Source organism: Puma concolor, chromosome B2 (assembly GCF_028749965.1).
Source record: "Puma concolor isolate L17-30 chromosome B2, mPumCon1.1.hap2, whole genome shotgun sequence".
NCBI lineage: Eukaryota > Metazoa > Chordata > Mammalia > Carnivora > Felidae > Puma > Puma concolor.
In genome coordinates this window covers 58,531,893-58,559,646 of record NC_141671.1, presented here as the reverse complement: position 1 = coordinate 58,559,646, position 27,754 = coordinate 58,531,893, and the positions used below count along the sequence as shown (strand labels likewise).

Below are 27,754 nucleotides of genomic sequence, written 5' to 3'. Positions count from 1 at the left end.
TAATAACGTGTGTTACCTTTTCATAAGAATGTCTTTAAGAGAATGTTTGACGCTTTGTCTGATCTGATCTGCAGAAGGCTTGGAAGTAGAAGTAGCAGGAGGATGCACATTAGGCACTCCCTTTTCAATTTTCTTCTTTCTTATCTCTTGCTTCTCATGAGCCCCTAATTTAAACAAATAACAAAATTCATTAAACTGTTTTTAAAAAGATATCTTCCTTTTTAGTGCATACTGTTAAGCTTCTAAACAAAACTGACTGATTAAAAAATCACTATTTAGAAATAAGATCAGGGGGTACCTGGGTGGCTCAATTGGTTAAGCATCTGACCCTTAACTTGGTTCAGGTCATGACCTCATCGTTGGTGAGACTGAGCCCCACAACAGGCTCTGCTCTGACAGCACAGAGCCTGCTTAGGATTCTCTCTCTCCCTTTTTCTGCCCCTCCCCCGCTTGTGCACATGTACGTGCGCACTCTCTCTCAAAATAAACATTTTTTAAAAAATAGAAATAACAGGGGCGGCTGGGTGGCGCAGTCGGTTAAGCGTCCGACTTCAGCCAGGTCACGATCTCGCGGTGCGTGAGTTCGAGCCCCGCGTCAGGCTCTGGGCTGATGGCTCAGAGCCTGGAGCCTGTTTCCGATTCTGTGTCTCCCTCTCTCTCTGCCCCTCCCCCGTTCATGCTCTGTGTCTCTCTGTCCCAAAAATAAATAAACGTTGAAAAAAAAAATTTTTTTTTAAATAAAATAAAAAAAATAAATAAATAAAAAATAAAAAATAGAAATAACATCAGAACCCATATTGAAATATTCCTGACATTAAAATTCTATTCTACATATGGTGACATGTTAACTAGACTTATCGTGACCATTCTGCAATACATACAAATATCAAATTATTGTCATATGCTGGAAACTAATGTTATATGCCAATTATACCTCACCAAAAAAATTCTAATTTAAATGAATTTTAATTACAAATTAAGTGACTAAAAAGTGGCCCTATGAAGTGCATATGCCCTTTACCCATTTTATTTTTTTAATTTAAGTAATCTCTGTACCCCATGTGGGGCTCAAACTCACAACCTTGAGATCAAGAGTCACACACTATTCTGACTGAGCCAGCCAAGCACCCCCACCTTTTCCCATTTTAGATAATGGTTTTTAGAGCTAGTTTCTTTTCACATAATATAATATTAACTTTTAAAAAACTATTTAGAGGGGCTCCAGGCTGGCTCAGTCAGTGGAACGTGAGACTGTTGATCTTGGGGTTGTGAGTTGGAGCCCCACGTTGGTTGTAGAGACTACTTAAAAATAAAATCTTCAAAAACAAAAATTTTAAAAACTATTTAGAAAATATGATCTGAATTTATTAGGTGAGCAGATAATTTAATGAATTTTCCAGTACCACAAAATTGATGAATCATCTCTGGTTTTAAAACAATTGTGCTTGATATTGTTAATTTGACATGTTAAGTTTTCCAAATGATTTTTCATTCCAACATTACTAATTCATGTAACATCTCCAAAGTCTCAATGTGAAACATCTCACTACTCTGACCTTCTAACATACTGACTTATTTATTCTAGAATCTCTTCATTCCAACAGTTTTTTTTTTTTAGATTTTATTTTTTAAGTAATCTTTACACATGGAGCTTAAATTCACAACCCCAAGATCAAGAGTCGCATGCTCTTCTACTGAGCCAAGATACCCCAACTTAAATCTATCATTTTTTACCATTTGTGTCCTCATTTTCCCACATAACCAACTTTAATTAAACAGTCCAACATTATTACCACACCCTTGCATTCAAAACACCTTTATCCTCTCTGCTTTAAACATCTGTATTTGCAAAACCACAACCTGGTGAAAGCCAGCCTTAACCTTCACCCAAACAGCCTACAAACAGTTGAAGGCAACTGGAGAAAAAACACTGATGCTAACGGATCTCCCTATAAATTCATAACCACAAATCTGAAGTAGATAACTCAATCTGCTGCCCTAATCCTATTAAGTTTTCCTGGTAAACTTGTTTTCCCACTTCCCCAAGCATTATTTTATACTTTTTCTCCTCTCTTCACAATCCAACAATACCTCCTTCACCAACTTCAACTTCATTTGATTTTTTTCAAAATCAAAATTCTTTACCCCAATACTATATTTTTTCTTCATAGTGCCTAAATGCCGTGATACAGCACACCATTTGTCTACTTATTATCTGTCTTCTTAAATTTTTTTTTTCAACGTTTATTTATTTTTGGGACAGAGAGAGAGAGAGCATGAACGGGCGAGGGGCAGAGAAAGAGGGAGACACAGAATCGGAAACAGGCTCCAGGCTCTGAGCCTTCAGCCCAGAGCCCGACGCGGGGCTCGAACTCACGGACCGCGAGATTGTGACCTGGCTGAAGTCGGGACGCTTAACCGACTGCGCCACCCAGGCGCCCCTTATTATCTGTCTTCTATTCGTATTTAAGAGCCATGAGGGTGGGGTCTTATTAAATTCATTTGTACTTCCCAGAATTTAGAGCAATAGTTTTTAATTTCAAGAAAGGTAAATCACATATTTTTGTTGTCCTTAAAATATTAAAATGGTTAAATTTCCCTAAATATACTGATAGTGTATAAAATAAATATAGCTTTATTAGTGTATAATAATTTTTATTAATCTTACTACCTTGTTTGGAACCTTTTTCTCCTGTACAAATAACAGTTGAAGGTTCTTTTGGTATTTTTTCACTTTTTTCTTCTGAGGATCTCCGAGGTAAAACCGGTTGTCCCATCTTTCGAAGAGGAGCTAGCTGCCATTTTTTTATTTCACTATCTCTACAGTCTGATGAGTTTTTGCCTTCACCAGATTCCTAGGGGGGGAAAAGTATTTAATTCATTAGAATGAAAATTACTAAAGCAAGGCTCAAGAGTATATTGATAAAAAAAAAAATTAAACCTAATTAGTATTACAATCCATTAAGATAGCAAATATTATATTCTTCTTTTTTTTTAAGTTTATTTATTCTTGAGAAAGAGAGAAAGTGTGAATGGGGGAGGGGCAGAAAGAGAAAGGAAGAGAGAAAACCAGCAGGCTCCACACCATCAACACAGAGCCTGATACAGGGCTCAAAACCACGGACCATGAGATCATGTCCTGAATGGAAGTCAGACGCTTAACTGACTAAGTCACCCAGGCACCCCAGCAAACATTATATTCTTTAGCCCAATACTTGAAAGGTTATTTTTAAAGATGTACACAAATAACTCTCAATTAGTAGCAAAAAGGAGATTTGCCCTTTCATTCAAAATCCATTTGTCAAGCACCTATTTTCTGCAGAACACATAATAGCCTATAAAGGAAAACTTAAAAAAAACATGGATATCATTTACCAGGTAGTGATATTAGCAAGAAAATTAGACACAAGATAATAAGAGTTCTCTTAGTTAGCTGTGGATATGGAAAAAGGAGGTAGAGATTGTGGAGAAATAAGTATCTATGTTCTTCACCACTTTCTAAAACAAATGAAATCACATCCATCTACAGCAAGTGTTCAATTTTTTCTCATTGTATCTACTAGCAATTTTAGCTCCCATAAAGTAGAACAAACCATCAGGATACCTGCTATTCTCATCCTGATTATAGCCCACAAAGAACTACTAGAGAACTAGAATTCTAAGACCCTTTAAAGTAATTAATCACATCATGGTAGTGTTTGAAAGACAGGGAGAAGAACCCTGTGTATACGCATATATAATCATAGGTTTTAATTAGAGTACATACAAAAAAAAAAACACTAATTTTCTCTAGACTAGGAATCCTCTCATTTTTTATTTACTCATTTTCTATCTTTCCAACTAGAATTACTTGAGACCAGGAACATATCTTAATCAGTGCTATACACCCAAGTCTGGTACCACACTTGGCACACAATAGGAACTCAACACATGGTTCAACATAAAATCTAGGGATAAGAAGTGATACTTAAAAAGCAGATTCCAGAAACTAAAATCAGACAAGTCCAAACAACATTCAACAGAGTTCATCAGTAAAAAGAAAAGGAAGCAGTAATAACTTGAAGGGCACATGTATTTACAAAATCAGACTAACCTCAACTTCTTTTCTGACACAGAGAGTGGACAGAGTGGTCTCTCAAAACATTTACAATGTTTTATGTCTTTTTAGACAGGATGAAGATAACTTAGCTAAATGACAAAACAATGAGCTATATTTCTAAATGGTCAAAATATTATATCCAAGAAGTGATGATTAATAGTTAATGATTAACAGAAGTTTTCCAAAGATGTGCTATAAACTATTCTCAATGGAGTTCTCAATTCTATACCATCAGTGACTTTGGCGCTCATCAAATCAACAGAGAAAGCAATAGCAAAAGCCAGAAGGACATAATCTGATTCTCAAAAAGTCTGGTCAGACAGAAATTGCTGGGTGCTACAAGCACTGGCAAACTGCAACTTAATCCAGTTTTGTTATATAAAGAATGTCTCAAAAAACTGAGTTTGTAAATAATGGAGATGACTTTGGAGAAAACATGCTTATATTCTTCAATCTAAATGGCTGAACTAAAAGATTTCCAAACTTCCTTCTTAACTCTCCAATTCATGTTCACTGTCTTTTGGATTATTATAGTTGACTATCCACATATATATGTTGCCACTGTACTCTTCGCTAGCATTATAAAACAACAAATTTCTATAATAGAAAATTCATAGGTAACAAAAAGGCAGACAATAAAACATAAAAATTTAATCAGATATAGCACTGAATCTTTTATACATTTCTCCTGTAATAGATTAAATATCCTGAAATTTCTATTTAGGAAATACTTTCAGAAATCAGTTAAAAATATAAGATTAGGGAAAACTGACAACTCTAAGATAGAAATTATTAAGTGAAGGTTCCAAGCAAACACTGCGACAATGTCAAAAGAATTAAGTTTACTTTTCCTTACAGAGACAAAATAACTCTTCTACCTGAAGACAATGTCAAATATAGTTTAAGAATTAGTAGATAGATACTTATGAGCTGGAAAACTTTTTTTAAAAAGCTTATTATCAAGTACACTGTAGAGCTTATTACCACTTAATGCCACAAGATCACATACACATCCTACCACAGAAAATCCAAGTACCAAACTAGAGACCAGAAACTGCATAAGACGCTGTTAGAAATAAAATCTATGTGTTTTGAAGATTTCACCACCTGGTTTCATCAAGACTGCCAAAATATTTTAAATAAAATTCCATTCATTTTTATGGAAAAATAAATTTGAAAAGGTACTCTTAGAACAATGAAACCCAAAGAGAAATTTATTTGAGAGAACGAGCACGTGCAAGAGAGTGAGAGGGCAGGGAAAAGGGACAGTGGGGAGATGGAGGAAGAATCCCATCCAGGCTCCATACTCAGCATGGAGCCCAATGCGGGGTTTGATCCCAAGATCCTGGAATCATGACCTCAGCCAAAATCAAGAATCAGATGCTCAACGAACTGAGCCATCCAGGAGACCCCAAAGAAATTTCCAATTGTCAGTCCATACAAAGTTCTTAAATAAAAAGAATGCATTAATGAGCACCTTACCCGCTTTAAAATTTTGACCTTGTGCTTCACTGTATCTTCTATATATTTGGTTTTTTCATTTGTTGGTGTGTGCTTTGATAACCCAAGCTTTTCATATTCCATTGTCCTATCTTCACTATGGACTTCAACTTTAGCCTGGTTTTCCAAAATATCTGCATCTACTATTTCAGTCTTTTTATCTTCTTCAGCACAACATTTCACACACACGTATTCTTTGTCTTCCTCTCCCATTTGTTGTGCTTGGCAAAGACTTAAACCAACACAATCACCATGAAACCAGTCATCACATCTCCCACAGCCAACCATAAACCTGGGGGAAGGGACAAAACTTTGATTTAATACATTTTTTAAAAACCCAATGTCAAAAATGCCCAAGTTAAATATTAAATCATTTTCTGACATTCTGTTTTTCACTCTGTCAGTTCAACATGGAGCAAGTTTTCAAAGAATATTCTATGAAAATGGAACTTTTAAGAAGTCAACTACATCCCCACTTGTATGAATGAGAAAATACAAAAAACCATAATGGTTAAATCAAGCGCAACTGAACTTTGTTAGCATACTACACAGAATAACAAAGCATAGAGTAACGTTTCTCCACTGAGAAGGGTGGTAAGATCTGTGATAGTGTGATCACAGACAATCCATCAAAGTTACAATTACATTTACCCCACACACCTGATATATATAAAACTCAAGAATCATTCATCCAATGAATCATACTGAAATGACAAAAAGAGATAGCAACAAATATAAAACTCAAAAAGTAACATAATGGAGACTCTTACACTGTTTATTAACCACCTTAACTATGTAACTGTACTTTGAGGTCAAAATATTCTGGTTTCATGGTATAACAGTGATTATATTAAGCTGAAGAATCTTGTATGTACTTTTGAGTGTGGACTTCCTTACTACACTTGTTTTTCCAAATAAAGATCATTGTTCTTAACATGAAGATATTAATATTCAGGCTGAATTTTTTAAAGTTTCCAATTGACTTACAAGTTTGCCTTTACTGATTTTTATCTAACTTCACTAACCAACAAAAAAGCCTATGGATAGATACAAGATTAAGGACTCTAAAAAGCTTATTTTTCTAACTTAGAAATATCTGGAATTACTTCTGAATAAAATGGTAAATCAGATGTACAAACAGCAATTTGAGAGAGAAATTATCTAAAATACTTTTTACCCCACTGTCAGGAAAACTAGAGAGCTCACTTAATCATGTTTAACATTTTCCTTTCTTCTTCAAGTTGGTAATTTATGGTATGTTTGAAAGCTTACGATAAAGAGATTTAGATCTATTCTTTAATGAATTAAAGACTTTCTGCTGATTTTGTTAACAGTGGCACCAACAATGTCAAACCCATTTTAAAAACCTGTGGACCAATAGGAAGATGTTTTAAGGTAATTCAATGGGTGGTACGGCCAACTCTCAAAACATACCAGAGGTTCTGTTTGAAGGTTGAAACTATAAAAACAACATTTGATCCTTACAAGAGGTCTTGAAAAAAGTCACAGCAAATATTCATTCCTCAAATGCAGCACATTTTTCTCTTCTTTGTATCCCTTTCTAATGTGTATCAGACTACTGCTGTCCATTAAGGAAACCTGACTTCTTCCTGTCTATGATTCACCATTCTTTACCCTAACTGGTAATGTCTGTGCTATCTTTATCAGGCTTGGGGAGATTTTAGATGGGTCCATGTTTCAATGATACAGATCTTCCAGCCAACAGAATAAATAAGTTTGAAAAATGCAAGTGCATAGCTTTTCTATTTCAGGTTTCAAAGTCATAAGAACTATTTCTTGAAAGCAGGTAATATGAATGTCTGTGAAATAGCGAAGGAAAGCTAGTAGTCATTTCCCTTTAGTTCCACTATCAGAGCAACATTAGCAAGTCTAGACTAAGTTTCAATGAGACTACTTAAAAAACCTACACACTATGACCATGACTATGCTTTTACCCCAAATTCAACTCTTAAATATTATAAAGCATGGATTTTAAATTTCAAATTTTTATTTCATCAGGGAACTTATTTTATGGTTACAAAACTTATTAACTAATTACATTTCATTACGCCTCATTTCAAATCTGTTTTGGAAAGGTCTCCTCAAATGTGAGGCTCTGAAAAGCAAATCTCTAGCGCCATCTACAGATTATCTTAATAGTTTAGGATTTTATATAGAAAAATAAAATAAAATTCTAAAAAGTCACTGATAGGGGCGCCTGGGTGGCACAGTCGGTTAAGCATCCGACTTCAGCCAGGTCACGATCTCGCGGTCCGTGAGTTCGAGCCCCGCGTCGGGCTCTGGGCTGATGGCTCAGAGCCTGGAGCCTGTTTCTGATTCTGTGTCTCCCTCTCTCTCTGCCTCTCCCCCGTTCATGCTCTGTCTCTCTCTGTCCCAAAAAAATAAATAAACGTTAAAAAAAAAATTAAAAAAAAAAAAAGTCACTGATAAAAATAATTTCCACATGTTCTAGGGAAAAAATAAATTAATTCACTTGAAAGTAAAACTGATTTTACAAAAATGTAAATCTGGATCATTTTTAGGTCTGAAACTTAGAGGAGTACTACAAATTTTATGGGTATTTATATTGGGGAAAATTTATATTGGGGGGAAAAGGTCTATCACAAAAAGAGAGTATTACTTTCTTCCCTTTTTGTATTATTCCTCATGATTTAAAAATGTGAGGGATAGGGGAGAGAGTATGAATCACATAGCTAACAGAATTAATACCCATTTTCTGTTCTAGCCTTGAATTTCTGATTAATAGACAAAATCACTTACAGAAAAGACTATATAACCTGGATGTTAAATATTTCATTAAAAATAAATAAATAAATAAATAAACAAACAAATGTTGTATGGAGTTTACCTCTGGATCAATTAAGTAAACCAAGTAGGCATGCATCAGTTAAATGGATGAGTTCAGAAATATTTGTTATATCTCCTATTGTTAAATATTCATACACAAAGTTTAAAAGTAAAAAGCTAAACTAGACTTAGTGTAAGATAAAAACCAATTTAAAATTCTAACCTTTTTGGCATAAGCCAAAATATATTCTTAGAAAACTTTAAAGTTTCTTTAAAGTAAATCAGAGGCAAGCAACAATGAGAACTGTTCTCAGCATATTCATGTTACAATTACCAACAAGGGAGCTGTTACAAGATGGGTCTTCAGTTCTGATTAAGTATTTAAGTGACAATCTAGACCATATTACTATAAATGTATACGTACTCACTCTTTTCTAAAATGATTCTATTCCACATAAATATTAAATCAGTTTTTGTCACTAACAACCTTATCTGCAGATGAAAATACTTATCTGTCAAACTCTTAAAATCTTGAGAAAAACAATCTTATTCTGGAAGAAAATTTCCTTCTCAGAAAAACAATTTGAGTATAAAGCCATCATGCTATGGAGATTTTTTGTTTTTAAATTTCATCCAATGTATTAATCATCTATTGCTGGGCAAGAAAATGCAATACAAACTAAAGATACAAACACCTGGAGACGTAGGAAAAAACTAGAAACTACAGAATAGATACTATGAAAAGACTAACACTTCTTCCTTCCAAAATGCCAACTGGCTTATGTAAACACAAGTGCAAAGATGATTTTTTTAAAGGGAGTATTAAGTAGTCCGGTTTTTAAAATAATGAATATGCTTGTGTTGTAAGGCTGATGAGGAAAATAAATGGAAGCAAAAACAACAGTTTGTTGTGTAAATTGTTAAGTCAATACCTACTGTCTTTAGGATATGTATAGTGTTGCCTATGGTTAAATATTTATTACATTTGGTGATGTCATGTACAAATCCATACTTAAAAATATAATTTCCAACTGGAAGCACACACAGGAAGCTAACTTTAGTTGTAATACATGTAAAATGCTTAAGAGTTATAAAACAGTCCTTAGAAGCAAAGCTGTCACAAGTGCAAGAAAATGTCATATTAACAAATAGCTTTCCATATGGCTACTGCATGAAATGGACAAAAATTATTTCCAGATATGCCCTTCCTAATAAATTCATAATCTTATTAATACATGGATTAAAATAGGAAAATTACATGCTGTATGACAGGTCCATTTTTTGAGTAAAAATGTATACAAGCATGATGTATCAAAAAAAGTAGTGAAGGCTAGTTAATATGTGAAGAAAAAACAATTACTTAGGCTTGCTTCTTTATTCACAAAATGTAATGTGAAATGCTGCTTCCCAATTGTTTCCAATGTCATTATATATTATGCATGTTAATTACATAAAGTAAACTCAAAATCCCTCTATATATGTATTATTCTCAGTCATTTTCCACACTGAGGCAAAGAAACTCTAGGTTTTATAGAAGAGACACAGAAGGTGGCATTAGGTTAAAAACAAAAAAACAGTAGGATTTAACATTAACACTTAATGTTCATTTTAGGAAAATAACTGTTGATGTTGGTAAAGTGAGCCATCATTAAAAAAGCCTTGGCAAACTCCTGAGGGCCAAATCATCAGAAGAGTAGCTTATCTGCAACAAAGCTACACTGTAACACACTTAACACTGCTTGTAACTCTAGGCTCAAGTTTCATTTTAGAAACTCCTTCAAGCTAAGGCTCCTCTTGCATTACTCAGACCACATGTCAGGATGTAATGATTTTTAAAAGATTCTGGCAGAGAAAAAAGTGCTGGCCTAAAAGAACACTTAAAAGCACCACCCAGCCCTTAATTCTGAAAATTTACCAGGCCCACTTTAGAATATCTGAATAAGGTGTTTTCTATTAAATTTAATTTAATTAAAAAAAAAAAAAACTACCAACACATATGTGAGGACAAATATAGCACAATATCCAAAGACACAATTTTTAAAAACTGGAATATGTGGTTATAAAGAATAACCACCGACACTAAAAATAGGACATGGACTGAATCACAAATAAAGGCATGAAAGTTTGTTATGTCTTTGACATAACAGTTCGACATAAAACTTAAGTTTTTTACAGAATAGCTCCAACAACTCCCACCCACTCTGCCCAACCACCACCTCCCACACCAAAATAATTACACAACATACTTTACTAAATTGTCCCTACCTAAAAAGCTTCATTTTAATGTAACCTGATAGTGCTGGGAAAACTCATCCTAATATTTACTTTCATGAATGAGTGAGGATAATATTACAAAGTGCAAGTTATAATATTCTTTTATCATGTCCGTGTTGATAGAAGTTCCAACAGCAATCTCAACACGAACAGCACAATCTTGCAGCTGCAAACTCCACTTCATCTCCTGTTTTCCTTTTCTTAAAACACTAGCAAATAAAAAATACATGGCGGGGGAGGGGGTCTGGCAGTGTCAAAAAGCTATAAAACACTGAATCCTAAAATCACTTCTTAAAAGATCAGAATTCACAAGAAATCCTTCACATCACTAAAACATTCAAAAGAGAAATACAGGTTTTCACTCCGTTCCATGTTACATACACAATCTACCCAGGTAATTTTAACAGTTGTTTTAGCTATCAAACTTCATTCCAAGGTCAAGTTTGATAGTTATGAAGTGATGGTGTGCTTCATTTACTAGAATTTTTTTTTATATCTTCAAAAGAAAAATAGAATTTCCATTATGACCTTTACATTTTATTACTAGTTCTTCTCAAGCCAAATAAAATAAAACTTACAGACCCAAAGCAGTGTTAACAATTTTTTGATCAGAAAGTTTTTTTCTCCTTCAGATGCAACAACTAAATCACACACTCTAACTGGTTACAATGACAAAACATTTCTGTATATATCAGCAGTTGGTCAGGCTATGCTTTTTTTTTTTTTTTAACGTTCTAGGATGACATATTTATAAATTCAGTAGCTCCATCTATTATTTATCCAGGATTGATGAGGGGTTTTTTTTGTTTCTGCAAAAGTCTTTGTATATTAAATAATTTCTTTCTATAAAAAAGTTCTCACATAACCCTACCCTAAAAAGCAATTTCTCTTTAATGCACATATCACACACACACACACACACACACACACACACACACACACACCTGTTGCCATGTGGTTTTTTGCAAAACCCACACTGCTTGCTGGGAGTCCACATATATTTGCTTTCAAATGAAGAGCTATGGTCTGAACCTTCTTTTTTTATAGTAGCTATGTTGTCTGGAATGAACAATGGTGGCTCATCCAAAGAAAAACTTTTGCTGCTTCTTCTCTGGCGGGGTTGTAGGTTCTTCTCAGGTTTTTTTAGTTTCAGTTTATCTTCCTCCTTAAAATGCTCTACACCACCTGCATGTTCAAGCTCTTCCTTCACATGGCTATTGGTTTTCATCCCTGCAGCCAGCTGCTGGGGCTTATGGCATTGTTTCTGGCTGGAATGTAATAAATGTCCAGTTTGTGCAGGATGATGGGGTTCTTTAGAGCCACCAGGGTGACCATGAGGTTTATCACTCAGAGAATGAGTTAAGGGTTTGGAAACCTGCACTAAATTTTGATCCTGTGATGTTTTTTTCAATATAGAATGAGCTTGATTTTTCACAGATTTAACCCCAGAATTGCAACTCTGAATTTTTGAATCCTTATCAACTTGTTTTTTTCTCACTTTGACTGGCCTATGAAAATTTTGCTGAGTTTCTGGTTCATCAACATTTCGTTTCACGCTTTTGACATTAACCTTAGTTTTGTTATGCATTAGTTCATGCTTTGCTGCAACAATTTTTTTCAGAGTATCTGTGGTCATGTTTTGCTTAGAATGAATTACAGGTTTTGTTTGTTTGGATTTTATGTTTTTTGACTCTAAGCAAGAAACACTACTTGACTGGCTGCTTCTGTCATCCTGAAGGTTTGCTATTTCATGAGACTCCATTTTAATACTTTCAATAACATTCAACTGTTCTGAATTTTGGTCAGGTGCATCACAAATAGCATTTTCTAAAATATTACTTTCTGGTTCAAAAGCATTAGCATCAACCATCTCTAAGTTTGATTTATTAAATTCTGTACTCTCCAACTGCTTATCATTAGACTCTGTGTCATTACAATAACCCAAAGATTCTATTTCATTTCTTTGAAAGGAGTTCTTCGCTTTATCAGCAACTTCCAGGGTATTCTTCAATTCCATATTACATTCATTTACTTCATCCACAGAACCAGACAAACCTGTAAGGTTCTTTTCTGTTTTATTTGGATTTGTACAAGCAGCAGCATCAGAAGGAGAGGCAGAAGATGCAGGCTCCTCAATAATTTGGTTATCTTCACGAGATAATTTTACTGTCTCATTTGATTCTTGTTCAACTTTTCCTTTTTCCCTCCCTTCTTCAACAACAGTGCCATCCATCTTAACTGAAATAGAATCATCCTGTTCTTCTTTATCTGAAAACTTAAACAGAGGGCTACTAACAGTTTTGACTTTACAGTCCATCAGAGCTTCATTCTTCTTCTCTTCAATACTAACACAAGTCTCTGAAAGGAGTGAACAATTTAATTCATGAGATGGCACATTTGCTTCTCCCTGATTATCACACTTCTGCTTAGAATCTAATCCAGCTTCATCCTTCATTTCAAGACAAGACGACACTGAAGAATGACTTGAAGACACTGATACTTCTGGTACCACGTCAATTTGTCCAATATGTCGGCTGCTCCTTCTGCTCTCTTTATGGTATTCAGGTTTTGGTGATACAGAAACTTCTTTAATCTGACACCTTTCTGGATGTTTCACCCCTGCTTTGGGGGCAGATACAGTCTTCCCAGATGCCTTTTTTGTGCTATTTAAAGGTGCTGCATTTGAACGCTTGGCAATAGTGCTTTGTCGCAAACTTCTTACTTGTTCTATCACAAGGGAAAAAAACAAATAAAAATAACTTAGCTATTTTGCCATGTGTTTTTATTTCAATACAATTTAGAATACATCACTTCTTTATTCTGAGCTATAAATTTGCTCATTTCAGTGAAAATGTACTGAAAGTTACTCATGATGATGATGATCATACATATATATATATATATATATATATCTCCATGTTAAATTTTACATTTATCAAAGTTCTGTAAATTCTGACAGGAGAAAAAACTTCTAGAAAATTCAGACTGATATTATACTTTACTATAAGACAAGAATGTTTTCATCAAGTTTCTTTTCTGTAATAAATAAGCGGGGAGCAAAATAAATGAGTTTCCTTTACATTGATGCCCATCATAAAGCAAGACTGTCATACAGTTTTAAACATTAAGTATCTTTAAATAAAGAATACCAAACAAATTCAGGTGCCAATATAATAAGAACTAAACCACCTATAACAAACAGGATCTGTGTGAGTTTCAAAACACAGCCTCACAACTCAAACTCCTTTATGAATGTGCTTCACTTATATCACCATTTTAGCATATAAGCTATTCCTAAGAAATGAAGTATATGCTATAGTACCACAGATAAAGAGAAATTACAAGTAAAGAAGCTTAAGCCAGGAAAATATATCATAAAAGAAAATGGGGAAAGTATGAAAATAATTGAACAAAGCTTCCCACCTTTAACAATATTCCTAACAAAGAATCCACTGTATGAGTTTTTCCTCTTTTCCCTATCTGGATACACCTCCAAGAAAAGGAAAACATATGGAGTGCAAGGAAAACAGAAAGAAAGACAACTAAAGTAGATTCACTAATCAGAAAAACAACCCACAAAATGAAATAGAAAATAAACTATTTCCAAGCCTATGCACATCCAATACCTCCAAATAAACACCATGAAAATTAAATACTATCAATTACCAAAAATAAAAAGACTCCTTCCTACTCTTCAGTGCAAAACACCACTATGCACCAATACTTAAACACTGCTTATTTGTCATATACCACTTTTACTTTTTTTCTTTAATATTTATTTTTGAGAGAGAGAGAGAACACGAGTGGGGAAGGGATAGAGAGAGAGGGAGTCAAAGGATCTGAAGCAGGCTCTGAGCTAATAGCAGAGGGCCCAATGCGGGGTTTGAACTCACGAACCATGAGATTATGACCTGAGACGAAGTCAGGCACTTAACCGACAGCCACCCAGGTACCCCTACCACTAAACTTTTAAAGAAGGTATCAGGTGTCTTCACTTGTCTTTAACAGTCCTTGGTGATGCCTACAGTCTTGATGTGATTATTAATAGTACATTCTTTTATTCTCAAAAGTGTCCTAGTTTGAACAAAAAACTATCTGGTTGTCCCAATCTTAGAGACCCTTTCTAATTCCCCAAGGACTCAGCACAGTATTTCTTCATTAGGTAAACACCCAACAATTTTTAAAAATTTTGTGGATTATTGTGTGGATTATTAACTGTTCACCACATGCTCAGATATATAACATTTAAATAACTAAGAACTTAATGGTTCATTATCAATATCTGGATGAGATTTTTATGTATTTTATGTATTTTAAGCTTTGAAGACAGCTTGTAATAGTTTACACTTCTACTTTATTCATCTGCCTTGAAATAAAGTAAAGGAACTTTTAACAACCATTACCTACGTTGTCGCAAATAAATAGCATATTCAACCATAAAGGTAATAATAAAGATTAAAAAAACGTTTTTCAGGGGCACCTGGGTGGTTCAGTCAGTTATGCATCCAACTTCGACTCAGGTCACAATCTTGCGGTTTGTGAGTTCAAGCACCACGTAGGGCTGTGCTGACAGTTCAGAGCTTCAAGCCTGCTTCAGATTCTGTGTCTCCCACTCTCTCTGCCCCTCCCCTGCTCACTCTCGCTCTCTCTTAAACATTAAAAAAAAAAAAAAAGTTTTCCAATAAATCCAAACTGATTTATTGAGCCAAAGATCAAGTTGTTTTTTTCTCCTCTAAATATAAACTGCCTTGGTTGGAATCCTGGCTGTATAGGCCAAACATTATCATTACCTGTCCATACTGTTCATCCTATTCTTTTCATTACTCTAAGTTACAAGTATTACCAAATAATTGATTTTAAAAACTGATTAAAAATATATATTGAGGAAAAGATGATAAAAGTAAATAACATGCATCTAACTTAATCCACTTCTCAAAACACCACACTAAAACTATACAAAAGGCATGAATCTAAAATGAATGGAAGAACAGGAGAAAACCTGAATTTTGGAAGCCAAACAAGAGATGATCAAGAAGTGACCCAAAGGAGATAAACCCTAAGATGGCAACGTGGGCAAGAACCAATAGCATTAATACCTCAAAAGGGTTAGGAACTGGTGACCCCAGATGATTCTAAAATGAGGATGAAAACAGGTAGTTAAAATGAAGAGGAGTTAAAAGCTGTTTGAGAAGCAGTCAGACCACTAGCTCCCTCTCCCTGACTCCATCTGCCAGGCAACTGCCCTTTCCTGGTCCTAATCCAAGATTTGGAGGCTTGCTCTCTGTAAGAGTATAAAACAGGGTTTCTAGACTAAGGAACATCAGGCACAGATAAAAGTGGCAGGAAAGTACACTGAAATATATGATATTTAGTGAAGTTATATACCTGAGACACCCTGTCAGCTTCCTTGAAGGACTCCCATTACACAATCTAATTGAGCCTAAAGGAATAAATAACCTCAATTCTGACAACAGGGGTTCCTCAAAATAAAAAAATAATAATAATAAAAATAAAAAGCATAGCCAGATAACCACACAGTGAAGCTCACAGTAGACAAAACCCAACCCACACTCTCTTGAGTGTTAACCTTTTCATTTCATACAGTTTTAGTTCCCTACTCCTCAACATGAGCAAGCAATCAAGGATCAGACATTTTAGAAAAGTCCCTAACATGAAAGATGGAGAGAGGGAAAAAAAAAGACAACATGGAGAAAAAAGAAACTATAACTATGAAAGGAGACCAAAAACACCTTTTAAAACACTTTTTAAAGCACAAGTACCTTAGAAAAGACAGAAGATACTGCATCCATAAAACAAGACCACAATGCTACGAAAAGGACTATCCCGAAACAAAAAAAAGAACATTCAAAAATTAGAAATGTAAAATTTGACGGAAAAGTTGGAGGATAAACATGTGAAAATTTCACCAAGGAGAGGAAAAAGATAAAGAGATAGAAAGTAGGCAATATCAAGAAAATGGAAGGATCAGTCCTTTCTAACACTTGAATAATAAGGAGTTCAAGAAAGCAAGAACTAAGAAAATAGAGGGATTACCAATGAATAATACAAAAAGTTTTCCCAGAATTGAATAATAGTCCTTTTCAGACTAAAAGGAAATATGGAGTACCCAAAGTTCAATATATAAAATACACTTACCCTAAGACACATTATCAGAAATATCAAAACACTAGAGCTGAAGAGAAAGACTCCACAAACTTCCAGAAGAAAGTAGGTAACTCTCTACTTAAAAGAAATCAAGGAATTCCTTAAAAGGAATCAGAATAAACTTCTCAACAGCACTGAAATTAGAAGAAAATAGAGGAATACTTTCAAATTTCTGAAGGAAAACTATGTTCAACCTTGAATCCTACATTCAACCAGACTGTAATTCCAATAGAAGACCAGATTAAATATATTTGCAGACATACAGTTTTAAAATAATGTCTCCATGTTCTTTTTCCACACAAAACTACTGGAAAAAGTGTCACCAAAATGAAGTAGGTAAGCCAAAAAAGGAGGAAATAAGAACTATAACACCAAACAGAATCCTCAGAAGAATAGAAAAGGGAGATCCCTGGATAATAGCTATGCATCAGGCTTATACAGTGCACATGGGAGATCAGAAAGCTCCAGTTTCTTCAATAAAATGAAAATGACAGAACATCTGATATGCACAAGTATTTTTAGGAAAGATTTAGACACCAGCAGAGTAGTTGAGGTATTACTGATATGTACGAAGAAAGCTATGTACAAATATACAAAACTATAAAGCAAATGAACAAAAACTATTAAGTCAGAAAGACAAAAAGTTGTATAGAAAAAGTAACCTCAGTTTATTACAATCAACCATCTCTAATAGCATACAGAGTCACAATAACATAATTACTAGTGACGTAACAAAATTAGAGAATGTACTTTTGTGTGCTGAGAAGAGGAAAAAAACACTAAATTCATCATCCAGAGTGGGAAGCCAATAAAAATACTTATATCAGAATAATCAAAAAGTAGTAATACGTTACTTAGAGACATGAAACTAAATACCAAAAAATTAATAATACCAGCTGAAAGAATTATTTCCTCTGGGGAAAAAAGAAGTATTAGAAACTTACAGAATTAGTGAACCCTTTAAATTTTGTAAATATAGGGGTACCTGGGTAGCTCAGTCAGTTAAGCATCCAACTTCAGCTCAGGTCATGAGCTCACAGTTTGTGAATTTGAGCTCCGTGTCGAGCTCTGTGCTGGACTCTGTGCTGACAGCTCAGAGCCTAGAGCCCACTTTGGAGTCTGTGTGTGTGTCTCTCTCTCTGCCCCTCCCCGATTCATGCTGTGTTTCTGTCTCTCAAAAATGAATAAACTAAACTAAAATAAACTAAACTAAACTAAAATTAAATTAAATTAAATTAAAATTAAACTAAACTAAAATTAAATAAATAAATTTTGTAAATATATAATTTCAATGAAAATTTAAAAAACTATACCAACAAATTGATATAATCTCAAAATTGATTATTATCAAAATGCTGAGATTAGCAAGCACCATGAAAATATACCTCTGCTTAGCAAGGTCATGACCTATCACATGTCTCTATACCTTTGATTTTCTAGCTAGAACCTCTCTGGAAGGATTACCTTGTGCCATTAAACGAGGTGATTTTCTTGGTGACCTCACTGAATTTTCTTCTACTTTGTCCCTCAAATTCCTGTTAGGTAAAATCAGTTCTTCTTCATCAATGGTATCATTGCCACTTTCTTTAACAACACCTTCGTCCATAATATCGTCAAGACCAACAACTAGAAAAAAAAATAAAAACAAGAAAATTAATTTAAAAAATATCAAGGACCTTAAGTATATAAAGGCAGTACAGAAAACACTGTGAGACAGTTTAATGCAATACTACCATATAGGGTCATGAAAACTTAGTTCTATTCCTATTGTGTGATATTGCCACTATCAAGCTCCCAATTCAATTTTACAAACTTTTACCTTATGAGGTAACTAGCGTAGAACAGCTACAATTGTTCTTGATTTGGCCTGTGCCGTCACTCTCACTTAATATTCACTGTACCTCTGTGACTATCATAAGCACCTATACCTGAAAACTCAAGTATCCCAATTTTGGTTAAAGTAGTACAAAAGTTTAATGCTCTGAAAAGCTTGTGATTCTGAGTTCATGCTAGATGCAAAAGATTCTAGTTCTAAGTGTAATTCTATTCAAGACTTTATGCTGGATGTGTGAAAGTAATATAGGTATACCTTTGAGAGGTAGCGAAAAAACATACACAGAGAAATGAAAAATATAATATAACTTTCCCCTCTCTCAAATGCCAGGTAAAATTGTAGGGGTTTAATATAGCTATATAATTAAATTACCTTCTAGTCAAAAGAGAGAGCATTTCATTTAATGGGAAGGGGGAGATATGGAAAAGGACTGGAGGACACTGAAGAAAATATAAACACTGTATATTCTGAATTATAATAACAAATTTACTTCACTTAACTGGCTGACATATAGCAATTCTAAATGTGCAGCTGAATGAAATCTTGTAAAAAGAATGTGATTATTTAGATCAGAAGGCCTGGATTCAAATCCCAACTAAAACACTTAAATAAAACTTGACCAAGTCACTTAACCTCTCTATCAGTTTCTTTATCTCTAAAATGAGAATAACAATACCTGTCCTACCTACCTCACAGGGCTGTTGTGAGGATCAAGTGAGATGATGTATGAGAACTCACTTTGTAAACTTTAGAGCACTACACAAATGTTAGTTATTATCTTCATCCTAGGGGTTAGAAGGAACCTCAAGAAGTTATCTAGTCCTCATCTTTGTATCCAAGAAGAACTTCAATTAAAAGAGCTCAACAAGATAGTGGTCTATCCTAAAATTTAAAGAGAACAAAATTCTTTATAAATATACTTTCAAATGGTACAATCTTTTTGAAGAGCACTTTGACAACAAACAGAACAATGAAACTGCTTATATACTTTGATCAATAAATTATAAAAAGAATAAATTATGAAAAAAAAGCTGGCTAGAAAACAGTGTGATCTTTGTTAGTAAAAAAAGAAAACGAAATGCATGTGCATGTACATTCAGACAAACAAAAAAAGATTAGCAAAAAGATGAAAATCATAATAATGGTTATTCTATAAAATATATTTATTTCCTGTTTTCCACATTTCCTGCTATATCCATGTTATCACTCTCAAAAATAGTCTATGCTTTAATCACTATTCCTGTGCACTAAAACCTTAAAGAATATACTTTAGGAAAATTCATCAGGACTCATTTAAGATATAATTAGGGGAGAAACGGGTAGGGAGTTCAGTTTAGAAGGCTATTCCATCATGATGAAATACTTATGTTGCCACAGATTCACACACATTCTCAAAAATGTTTTAACATTCATTTAAAAAAACAAAATGTAAGACGTTTCATCCCAATTTTATATAAAAGCATGTATACAATTCATGCATTACAAATATGCATAGATAGAAATGGACAGGTGGGGGGGAAGCACTGGAGTATTACCAGTGATTAGGTCTAGTGGTAAGGCAGATAAGGAATTTAGGTTTTTTACATCATTGTCACGCTGTCTCTTTGTTTTCCAACCTTTTCTACAATCAGCATATATTCTGTATTGTAATCAGGAGAGAAAGAAAAAGTTCAAAAGATAAAAATAGTCCAAGAGAAAAGCAAATAAAGCCCGATTAACAGTGTTTATTGGCAGGGAGCGAAAAGTTATGTTCTGAATTTTAGAGCTATATTGCAATGCAGAATCAATGGGATTTAGCAAGCCCAATCCAAAAGTCAATTATTACGTTTTCTCTTGCTCCATCTGCTAGTAGCTTCTGACCCAGCTGACCCATCTCCCCTTCCTGAATCCCTTTCCCCTCACTTCACTTGTGAACATCACACTTCTTCCCATCTCACTAGCCACTTCTTAATATCCTTTGACAGAGCCTCTTCTTCTTGCAGATGTCTACGTGCTGGAGGACTTAAGAGTCAATCCTCCCACCTCTCATCTTTATCTACATTCAAACCTCCCCAAGTGCTCTCATCCAGTACCATCTACATTTGTATGACTCCCAAAATTATTTTCTCCAGCCCCAAGTTCACATTTAACCTCTGGAAGAGGATAATTTGACATCTCCACACGAGGTTGTCTAACAGATACCTCAAGCTTAACATACTGAAAATAAACACTGCTTCCACCCATTCCCCCCCTCCCCTAAATAAAACTGCCCCTCCTAAGGTATTTCTGGTAATGGAACCTCCATTCACCCAGTTGTTCAAACCCCAAACTCCTGAACTATCCTTAGCTCTTCTCTCCTCATATACCACATTCAGGTGATTAGCATATCCTGCTAATTCTATCTATAAAACTCATCTGACCATTTACCATCTCCACAACTAACATTCTACTCCAAATTACCATCATTTACTCATCTGACCATTTACCATCTCCACAACTAACATTCTACTCCAAATTACCATCATTTCTCATCAAGACCATACTGTAATAGTGTCCCAGGTTCTTCTACTGCCACACACCACCCCCCCCCCCAAATACACATACAGTTTACTCCCCACACAGTCATCACGGTGATCCTTCTAAAATATGAAGTCTTATCTTGTTACCATTCTTCTCTTCAAGACCCTCCAAACTCTTACCACACCACCACACTTACATTTATGCCCAAAATCCTAACCAGGGCCCACAGGATCCTAAGATCTTCCCCAGCCAACTTCTCTGACTTTTCACCTATCGCTCTATAACTCACCCCACTCCAGTCACACAAACCTTTCCTAATACAGGAAAGTATAAGATCTCAAGGTTCTGTTACTTGTTATTCCCTCTGGCTAGGATGCTATTCTCCCAGATATCCATATGGCTCCCTCTCTTGCTTCTTTCGAGTTTTACTCAAATATCACCTTCTCAGAGAAACTTTTCCTAACAATCTTACCCAACACTCTCATCACTGCCTAAAGACCCTTAGTGTACTTTATCCTTTAAAACATGTTTCACACTACCTGATTAATATCTGTTTAATAACTATCTTCTCCACTAGAATGTAAGTCTACAAGTCAGAACTCTCTCTCTCTCTCTCTCTCGTTCAATGCTGAAACTCCAGAACATAGAATAATGACCTGGTATACAAGATGCACTCCAGAAATATTGGTTGAGCAAAAGAATTAGGGAAAAGAAGAGGCCAGGAAAATTTAAATGTTGATAAGTGAGAAAAGGTTTTCACTAACCAGAAGACAGAAGTTGGAAAGAACAAATTTGGAAGTGAAGTAGTGACTTCACTTTTTGGATATACTGATGACATTAAAAAGAGCAGGCAAAGAAGCATCAAGGTAATAAAACATCACAAAAAAAAAGGGTAAGGAAAATTTCAATGAAGTAGGGATCAGGAAGGTTAATGCTACAAGAGAAAACAAAGGAAGGAGGAAAATCCACTAATTCGACACACAGAAACAGAGGACCAGATGACAAAGGTTAAAAAGTGAATGAATAAAGAATGACAACTGCAGTCTCTCTTTTATTTTTAAGAAGTGTAATGGTAAAAGACAGAAAAGGAGTACAATCAACTAAAGGAAGTTAAAGGGACAAAAGACGATTTCTCTATTTAAGTGACAAATGGGGAAGGGAAACGTAAGGAGGTGAGGTAGGGAGAATTACCTTTACAAAAGGAGATGCAGAATGGGAAGGGAAAGAGAATGCGGCAAGAAGGAAGGAAGGAAGGAAGGAAGGAAGGAAGGAAGGAAGGAAGGAAGGAAGGAAGGAAGGAAGGAAGGAGAAAAAAAGAGGGAGGGAAAGAAAGAAAGAAAGAAAGAAAGAAAGAAAGAAAGAAAGAAAGAAAGAAAGAAAGAAAGAAAGAAAAAGAAAGGAAGGAAGGAAGGAAGGATGGAAGGAAGGAAGGAAGGAAGGAAGGAAGGAAGGAAGGAAGGAAGGAAGGAAGGGAGGAAGAAAGAAAGAAAGAAAGAAAGAAAGAAAGAAAGAAAGAAAGAGGAAGGAAGGGAGAAGAGGAAGAAAGGAGATGGAGAAGAGGAAGAAAGGAGATGGAGAGAGGAAGGGGAGGAGGGAAAAATCAACAAAGATCTCCACAGGTTTGCGTGTATGCTGGAAAATAACTTGGAAGGTAGTGATGCCTTGAGATCCCATCATCAGACACAAACCTCCTAAGGCAACAAGCTACAATTACATCTAAGACTGCATTTGAGATGTTTCTCAGAATTGACATTTCCAAGAATGCAGCCTTTTTTGTACTTCTGCTCTACCTGACACATTTCCTTTACCTAAAGAAGTGCATCTTTAGGGGCGCTTGAGTGGCTCAGTCGATTAAACGTCCTACCTCAGCTCAGGTCATGATCTCGCGGGTCTGGTCCATGAGTTAGAGCCCTGCGTTGGCCCCTGTGCTGTCTGACAGCTCAGAGCCTGGAGCCTGCTTCATATTCTGTGTCTCCTTCTCTCTCTGCTCCTCCCCGACTTGTGCTCTGTCTCTGTCTCCCAAAAATGATTAAACGTTAAAAAAAAAAATTTTTTTTTAAAGAAGTGCATCTTTACATTAAATCAAGCTCTACATGGTTTCCAACATACCCAGGGCTCTCATCTGAACAATGCCCCCAACAAGTAAAGCACCTAACGTAACTTCTCTGTGCCTCAAATTCTTCAATAAAATGGAGAAAATACTAGTGGCTCAGAGGGTGGCTGTGATGATTAAATTAATATGTATAAAATGCTTAGAACAGTATCTGGCACTTAGCTTCTGTTTCAGTCTCCCTGCTCATGTATTCACCCTCAAAAATTATATATTCCTTCCCCTCACTGCTTTTCCTCAACTCTCCCCATAACAAATCAAATTTTTAAAAGTATCTGAAATTTCTTTCTTTGAATCTATTCATCTAACTAAAGGTAATTCACAATGCAGAATGAATAATATCTAGCAAAACCCTCCAAATTAGGTATTTGTGTTTTAGAGTTTAATCCAACTGTTTGTGCTAAGAAAATGAACAGAAGTAAAGGAGAATCTGGGTTCTTTTCAGAACACTACCTATTTTCAGGAACCTCCCACATCTCCCCCTCCTTCTGCCACAAGGCTAACCAAGATTTAATATTTGACATCTCAACTTTTTAAATTCACTAAAATGGAAACTTTGGGTTACCAAAACAGTGCTATGACCCGGACTCTTTAGAAGACAAGTGTATGGCTATGCCATACAGAAAAAAACAATATGCTTTTTCATCCCTCCCAGATTCCAGAATTAGAGGTCACTCTCATTTTGAAATTTTGGCATGAAATCTATCATCATACTCAGAAATCCCTGAGCTTGAGTTTAGATCACATTAAAATTCCTCCCAACCTCACCTGCAAATGGCCCTAATTTAATCTGAGTTCTGAGGTCAGTCAAGTCTATGTGAAATCCTCCCAACACTAATATTACTTTATTCCAGACCATTTACTTCTAATCTATCTTTTTGGGAAAAAGAGGTAAATGAGATAAAGAAAATAAAACCAAGCCATCTGGAGTTAAACTTACTGAATTTCTCAAGAACAGGATTAGTTTAAATCACTCTAACACCATATAAAAGGGAGAACCACAGTACAGTATGAAATTCTTCACATTTGACATGCCTTAATTCATGCTGGCAGTGCAAAAGGCCAAACTCAACTATTTCTAGGACAACTGTTTCCTCTTTTATAGAAGTTGGCATTGGGGCACCTGGGTGGCTCAGTCAGTTAAGTGCCCAACCCGTGGCTTTGGCTCCAGTCATGAACTCCTCCTGGTTTGTGAGTTCAAGCCCCACATTGGGCTCTATGCTGGCAGTGCAAGGCCTACTTGGAATCCTCTCTCTCCATCTCTGTCTCTACCCTGCTAGTGCTCTTGCTCGCTCTCTCAAAATAAATAAGTAAACTTAAAAGAAAAAGTTGACATTAAGTATCAGACTTCAGAAAAAACTAAAGAGCATGATGTTGCAGCATCACAATAATAAAGGTTAGATATCTTTTTACAAGGCTTGTGTTCTGAAGTAGAAAAAGAAATTTTATGGTTACATCCTCCTACCAGAGCCCCCACAGCTTTTTCCTCTAATGTTGCAAAATACCACCCGGCCTCTACCTGGACTCCCTTTAGGAAAAGTTATTTCCTTCATGGATGATTCATACTCTCATTCCTCAAAGAGGCTGTGGCATGATATACATCAAGTTATATGTTACATAAAATTAACCATTTTGGGTGAATATATCATTTTAGATATTAGATGTTCCTAATTTGAAAAAATACAAATACCGCTACTATGCACACATATTTTTTCCTCAGTTCCTTCTTTACAATAAACTTTAACACATAGGTTTACTGAGTCAAAGAATGAGAATATACGTATCTTATTATTTTATATATCTCATCACATGGCTTTCCAAAGGGATTACAAACAATTTACAGTGTAAAGAGATTCATATTAAGAACTCACTAGCATTGAGTCTCAGATTTTTAAAAGAAACACAGTTACTAAAAAACCTTAAACACTTCAGATGTGTATACTGCCTTTTTGTATTTGTTAGCTTTGCCTACTCTCCCACTCAGGTGTGAAGGTGTTTTTAATGTAATAGAATTCTATATGTAATTATCTATGTTACCTATTTGATGCAAATACTTTCCCTTATTTTATTTTAGTATTATTTGGTGTCAATCTAAGGTAACTTTTCTTTAGAATGTTATCTTCAGTTACTCCAATACTATCAAATTATCCATCCTTTCTGCCATAATCTAATACATTCTAAAGCCTTATATTTATTTTTTTTTATTTTTTTTATTTATATATGAAATTTATTGTCAAATTGGTTTCCATACAACACCCAGTGCTCATCCCAAAAGGTGCCCTAAAGCCTTATATTTAAATGTGCACAAATATTTCTATTATCAAAGAAGTCTAGAAGACAGACACTGGGTTAAAGCAATTAGAACTGTTTTTTCCCAACAGATCTTCGGTCTTCAATATGCTAAACGGGCATTATAGGAGGGAAAGAACTTCACGTGGCATAATATAACTGCTTCCCAAGCTCTATATTCACACATACTAGAAAACATACACCAAAATGCTAGTAATGGTTATTTCAGAGATTTTTCCCTTTCTTCTTACATTTCCTAATCCATCTCACATTAAAATAGTTCTGTTAAAAAAATTTTTCCAAAAGATCTGTGATTGCCTAGAAAATGAAGCTAAAAAGAGACACATTAAACAAAGGTTTTCTATGTAGAAATAAGTAGTATTATTGATGCCACTTTTTAATTTTTTTCCTTTTTATCAAAGTTATCCATGCACAAGGTTTTAAGGAGTGGTGTCTGGTTTCATAAAGTTTGTTAAGAAAAACATTAATGCCAAGCACCCACTTCTCCTCCACTTCCCCCACTAAACTTTAATTACCTCAATGGGAAATGAAGACAAATTAAACCCTTCATTGAAAGGTTGCTGTGAAAACTGAATTAACTAATATCACTTTTTTTTTTTTTAAGCTAATATAGCTTCTAATACGGTGCTTGGTAGGCAAATAACAAGATCTTAAATGGTAGCAATTATTAAGTATATCTTGGCAGATTTTTTTCAAATAAATTTCTACAGCCCTAAGTGCCCTTCATGTGATCCCTTCTCAACTGTCTAAATAATCTCTCTTATTGCCAAGATCATTCTACTAAGCTAACATAAATGTGAGATGGTAATCATTCCCTAAAAATTTAACACTTGAATTCCATCCTAGAATACTATATTTACCACCTTTCAGTTAATGCCTTTAAAAACATTTACTGAGTACCTACTGTATGTCACATGCTGGCCCAGATTATTTTAGACACCAATGATACAGAATACTCAAAGACAAAATGACCATGTTTCTTCAACAATATTAAAAAAGGACTGGATGGGGGGACTTATACACACTGATATATACTTACATACTAACCAACTCAATATATTGACGTTATTTCAATTCCAATTCAAACTTAAAAAAAAAATGTTTAGGGAACTGGGTAAAACTGGAAGCTGACTGACTGCACACTTGAAAATATTAAGAACTATCTTTAAAGTTCTTTTAATTTTTGGATAATATTACTGTGGTTATTTCTTAAAGAATTCTTATATTAGCAATACATGCTGAAATATTTACAAATGAAATTACATGACTTTTGGGCTGTGCTTCAAATAATCCTGGGGTGGGGGCAGGTAAGGAAGAGTGGGGTATAAATGAAATAAAACCAACTATTAACTGTTTAAGCTAAGTAACAGGTACACTGAGCTTCATTATACTCTTCTTTGTTTGATGCTTTCCATAAAATATAAAATTTTTAAAAAACTGTTTCCAGGGGCGCCTGGGTGGCGCAGTCGGTTAAGCGTCCGACTTCAGCCAGGTCACGATCTTGCGGTCCGTGAGTTCGAGCCCCGCGTTGGGCTCTGGGCTGATGGCTCAGAGCCTGGAGCCTGTTTCCGATTCTGTGTCTCCCTCTCTCTCTGCCCCTCCCCCGTTCATGCTCTGTCTCTCTCTGTCCCAAAAATAAATAAACGTTGAAAAAAAGAAAAAAAAAAAAACTGTTTCCATAAAGCTTCATTTTAAAACGAGGGTGGGACAAACATACACCATGTTACATGATAAGTCTTAACAATTAAAAGGAAAGAGTAATAGCCTGGAGAGAGGAATAAAGGATGATTTGTAATTTAATAAATAGCCAGCAAAAGCCAGGGATACTTGTACCGGTTGTTTACTGCACAACAGCTTCTGGCCTACAGGAAAAGTGAAGACTGAAATCCAGGCCTCTGTCTGCTCTCCAAGCTTACATAGGAGAAAAGGATGACTTTTTTTTTTTAAGTTGATTTATTTGAGAGAGAGAGGGAGAGCACGTGCATGCACATACACACACAGGAGGGAGAGGGAGAGAGAGAGGGAGAGGGAGAGAGAGAGGGAGAGAGAGAATCCCAAGCAGGCTCCACGCTACCAGCACAGAGCCTAACGTGGGGCTTGAACTCAGTACTGTGAGATCATGACCTGAGCCAAGATCAAGAGTCAGCTGCTTAAT

The 27,754-nt window shown here is 35.2% G+C and overlaps 1 protein-coding gene across 7 annotated transcripts in view; it reads right to left on the bottom strand.

Moving 5' to 3' along the window:
- The window catches only part of PHF3 (PHD finger protein 3), an 83,302-nt gene that overhangs the window by 17,002 nt on the left and 38,546 nt on the right, over nt 1-27,754 (bottom strand). For 6 of the 7 annotated variants that reach the window (XM_086707158.1, XM_086707161.1, XM_086707159.1 and 3 more), the window contains 5 exons: nt 18,311-18,472; nt 11,626-13,408; nt 5,582-5,891; nt 2,672-2,855; nt 17-164 (listed from right to left, as the gene is read on the bottom strand). In XM_086707158.1, coding sequence (XP_086563284.1) covers nt 17-164; nt 2,672-2,855; nt 5,582-5,891; nt 11,626-13,408; nt 18,311-18,472 — 2,587 coding nt within the window. Of the gene's footprint in view, nt 1-16; nt 165-2,671; nt 2,856-5,581; nt 5,892-11,625; nt 13,409-18,310; nt 18,473-19,369; nt 19,466-27,754 lie in introns of all 7 variants that reach the window. The other variant, XM_086707162.1, reaches the window with a different exon arrangement.